At 35.2% G+C, this 4,360-nt stretch overlaps 1 protein-coding gene across 1 annotated transcript; it reads left to right on the top strand.

Moving 5' to 3' along the window:
- LOC109834655 (uncharacterized mitochondrial protein AtMg00820-like) lies at window positions 521-1,294 on the top strand. Its single transcript, XM_020402684.1, has 2 exons — window positions 521-856; window positions 992-1,294. The coding sequence occupies exons 1-2, from the start codon at window positions 521-523 to the stop codon at window positions 1,292-1,294; spliced, it is 639 nt and encodes a 212-aa protein (XP_020258273.1).

A 4,360-nucleotide genomic window follows, 5' to 3' on the forward strand; every position in this document is an offset into this window, starting at 1 on the left:
CATCTTTGAGAGCAAAAGCCCTGTTAGAATTGATGCATTCTGATGTTTGTGCCCCGACACAAACCCCATCATTAAATGGAAGAATATATTTCTTGTTATTTGTTGATGATTATGGCAAAATGATGTGGGTATATTTCTTAAAAGCAAAATCAGAAGTATTCTCAAAGTTAATTTATTGAGTTTAAGGCTCTTGTAAAAAAGCAAAGTAGTCACAAATTGAAAGTTTTAAGAACTGATCGTGAAGGAGAGTTCACCTCCAATGAATTTTAAATTTTCTATAAAAATTATGGAATTAAAAAAGAGCTAACAACAAGGTACACTCTACAAAAAAATGGAGTAGCAAAAAGAACATATAGATCAATTGTGGAGATGACGAGGAGCATGTTAAAAGGTAAAAATCTCCCAAATAAACTATGGGCTGAGGTGATATATACAGCAATCTACATCTTGAATAGATTTACAAACAAAAACTATGTCAAACAAGATGCCATATGAAGCTTGGTATAGGCGAAAGGCGAAAATGAGTTTCTTTAAGGTATTTGGTTGTATCGCCTATGCACATAAACCAACACAGTTAAAAAAGATAAAAATTAATGAAAACGAAGAAAAACTCATCTTTATTGGCTATAGTGAAGAATCCAAAGCCTACAGACTACACAATTCTGATACTAACAAATTGGTGGTCTCCAGAGATGTTATCTTCCATGAAGCAGGAACATGGAAGGGTGAACCACATCACTCCTCAACACCAAGCATCATTGAAGAAGAAACGAGGGAAGCCATGTCATATCAAGATTCTCCTAGTCTAAGATCCCCAGATGCATCAACTTCAGGCACAGATTCACTGCCGAGAAAGGTGCGTTCACTTCAAGATATTTATGACTCTTGTGATGTAGCATTCTTCTCCTGTGAATCATAGAAATTTAAAGAAGCTTTTCAAGATGAAGGATGGAGAAAAGTAATGGATGAAGAAGTATACATGATCGAGTAGAATAAGACATTGGAGTTGGTCATTCTTCCAGAAGGAAAGGAGCTCATCGGCCTTAAGTGGATATACAAAACCAAGTACAATGAAGATGGATCTGTTCAGAAACGCAATGCTCGATTAGTTGCAAAGGATTACTCTCAACAACCAGCAGTTGGCTTCAATGAGACATTTGTCTCAATAGCTCGTATGGAGACCATAAGAACGGTATTGGCTATAGAAACTCAACTCAAGCTCAAAGTGTTTCAGCTAAATATCAAGTCAGTATTCCTAAATGGAGAACTTGAAGAGGAAGTTTATGTCGAGTAACCATAGGGCTACATACTCAAAAGAGAAGAAAATAAAGTTTATTAGCTGCACAAAGCACTATAAAGGCTGAAGCAAGCATCGCGGGCTTGGAATAGCAAAATTGACAACTACTTCCTCAAGCTTGGATTTCAAAGGAGCCTAGGTGAACTGTCTCTATATGTGAAGAAAAAGGTGCGAACTTCCTTATTGTTTGCCTATATGTTGATGATTTAATTTATTGTGGCACTAACACCCTGATGATTGAAGAATTTAAAAAGAAGATGAAAGGAAATTTTGATGACAGATTTAGGATTGATGAGATATTTTCTGGGAATATAAGTAAAACAAACTGAAGGAGAAATATTCATCAATCAAGAGAAGTACTGCGAAGATTTTTTGAAGAGGTTCAACATGAAGAATTACAATGCAGTGGCTACACCAGCATTGATAAATGAAAAGCTATCAATGAACGATGGAGCGCCAAAGGTGGATGCCTCAAGTTACAGAAGCCTAGTCGGATTGCTAATCTACCTCACAAATACAAGGCCGGACATATTGTATGTTGTAAGCATTTTGTCCATATTCATAAGTAATCCAAGTAGGCTACACTATGGAGCAGCGAAGCGGATTCTTCAATATCTTTAAGGTACAAACAGTATGAGAATAAAATACACAACAAAAGAAGACAATGCCTTATCTGGCTACACTGACAGTGACTGGGCTGGATGTATTGATGATTGTAAAAGCACTTCAGGATATGTCTTCACTCTGGGATTTAAGGTAATATTATGGACCTCAAAGAAACAATAGATCATAGCTCTTTCATCTGCAGAAGCAGAGTATATCTCAGCTACAAATGCCTCATGCGAAGCAGTATGGCTTCGAAGTATTTTATCTGATTTACAATAAGACCAAGAGTCACCGACTACTCTCTACTGTGACAGCAAGTCTGCAATAGCCATGACAAAGAATCTAGCTTTCCATGTCAAAACCAAACATATTGAGATTCATCATCATTTCATCAGAAAGCTCGTTGAAGATAAGAAGATCGAGTTAGAGTTCATCTCAACAAATGAGCAGCTAGTAGACATCTTCACAAAAGCATTACCCTCCAAAAAGTTTATACTATTAAGAAATGAGTTGGGAATTACAAATTAAGGAGGAGTGTTAGAAGATAATTTGTAATTCTAGAAAACTCTAGGATATTTGTAAAAAGAATGTAAACTAGAAATGTCAAGAATAATTTAGGAACTAGATATATTAAGCATGGATGTAGAAAATAGAATTATATAGAATTCTCTAGAAACTTGATGTATCATGAAAAATTTAAGCATTCTAGATAATTCATTGCGAGCCTATAAATAGGCCTTAAATGTAATCTTTGTAACCAAGCCTTAAGCAACTCATACAAAGTTACTTTCTGGGAATATAAGTAAAACAAACTGAAGGAGAAATATTCATCAATCAAGAGAAGTACTGCGAAGATTTTTTGAAGAGGTTCAACATGAAGAATTACAATGCAGTGGCTACACCAGCATTGATAAATGAAAAGCTATCAATGAACGATGGAGCGCCAAAGGTGGATGCCTCAAGTTACAGAAGCCTAGTCGGATTGCTAATCTACCTCACAAATACAAGGCCGGACATATTGTATGTTGTAAGCATTTTGTCCATATTCATAAGTAATCCAAGTAGGCTACACTATGGAGCAGCGAAGCGGATTCTTCAATATCTTTAAGGTACAAACAGTATGAGAATAAAATACACAACAAAAGAAGACAATGCCTTATCTGGCTACACTGACAGTGACTGGGCTGGATGTATTGATGATTGTAAAAGCACTTCAGGATATGTCTTCACTCTGGGATTTAAGGTAATATTATGGACCTCAAAGAAACAATAGATCATAGCTCTTTCATCTGCAGAAGCAGAGTATATCTCAGCTACAAATGCCTCATGCGAAGCAGTATGGCTTCGAAGTATTTTATCTGATTTACAATAAGACCAAGAGTCACCGACTACTCTCTACTGTGACAGCAAGTCTGCAATAGCCATGACAAAGAATCTAGCTTTCCATGTCAAAACCAAACATATTGAGATTCATCATCATTTCATCAGAAAGCTCGTTGAAGATAAGAAGATCGAGTTAGAGTTCATCTCAACAAATGAGCAGCTAGTAGACATCTTCACAAAAGCATTACCCTCCAAAAAGTTTATACTATTAAGAAATGAGTTGGGAATTACAAATTAAGGAGGAGTGTTAGAAGATAATTTGTAATTCTAGAAAACTCTAGGATATTTGTAAAAAGAATGTAAACTAGAAATGTCAAGAATAATTTAGGAACTAGATATATTAAGCATGGATGTAGAAAATAGAATTATATAGAATTCTCTAGAAACTTGATGTATCATGAAAAATTTAAGCATTCTAGATAATTCATTGCGAGCCTATAAATAGGCCTTAAATGTAATCTTTGTAACCAAGCCTTAAGCAACTCATACAAAGTTACTTCAAGTTCTTAGACTGTTCTCATTTTCCATTCTACTTCCTCCATTCTCAATCCTACAAAAACTAAAATCAATTACTCATCTAGCTTCTGCAACTTCAACAAATTTGGAGAGGTCGTGAATACTTTCTTCTTTTATCTGTTATTCACTTTAATAGCACAATTGGCTTATCACTCCATTATTTTCTAGAGCTACTTAAATGCTATACGCTTTTCAATCTCCTTTCTCGAACTAGAGCTGTGACTACTTCTTTCTTACCAATATATTTACTTTTTGTATATTTTACATCAGATGCATGACATCTTTTGTATGAACAATATTAACCGTTGCCAGCCCTGGCCTCTCTACGAAGACTTCAGTTTTTAAACATCAGGTAATGATTCATAAATCTAATGTCATGACCCTTGCCCAGTATTTAGTCCTGTACCTCTTGAGCAATAATGTTTGCCATTCTCTATTAGTTCCATTTTCTATGTTCTTTCAATTTTAATTACTAGCCTCATATGATTTATGTCTACGTACAGGTGCCTAAACAGTTACTGAAATCTGAGTCTTCCATATATATGAGTGTATTTATTT

This window comes from Asparagus officinalis, chromosome 3 (genome assembly GCF_001876935.1).
Source record: "Asparagus officinalis chromosome 3, Aspof.V1, whole genome shotgun sequence".
In the NCBI taxonomy this organism is placed as follows: domain Eukaryota; kingdom Viridiplantae; phylum Streptophyta; class Magnoliopsida; order Asparagales; family Asparagaceae; genus Asparagus; species Asparagus officinalis.

Coding starts and splice junctions, on each gene's coding strand:
- LOC109834655 (XM_020402684.1), top strand. CDS start 521: ATGAGTTTCTTTAAGGTATTTGGTTGTATCGCCTATGCACATAAACCA. Junction 857..991: donor CAGATTCACTGCCGAGAAAG/GTGCGTTCACTT, acceptor ATGATCGAGTAG/AATAAGACATTGGAGTTGGT.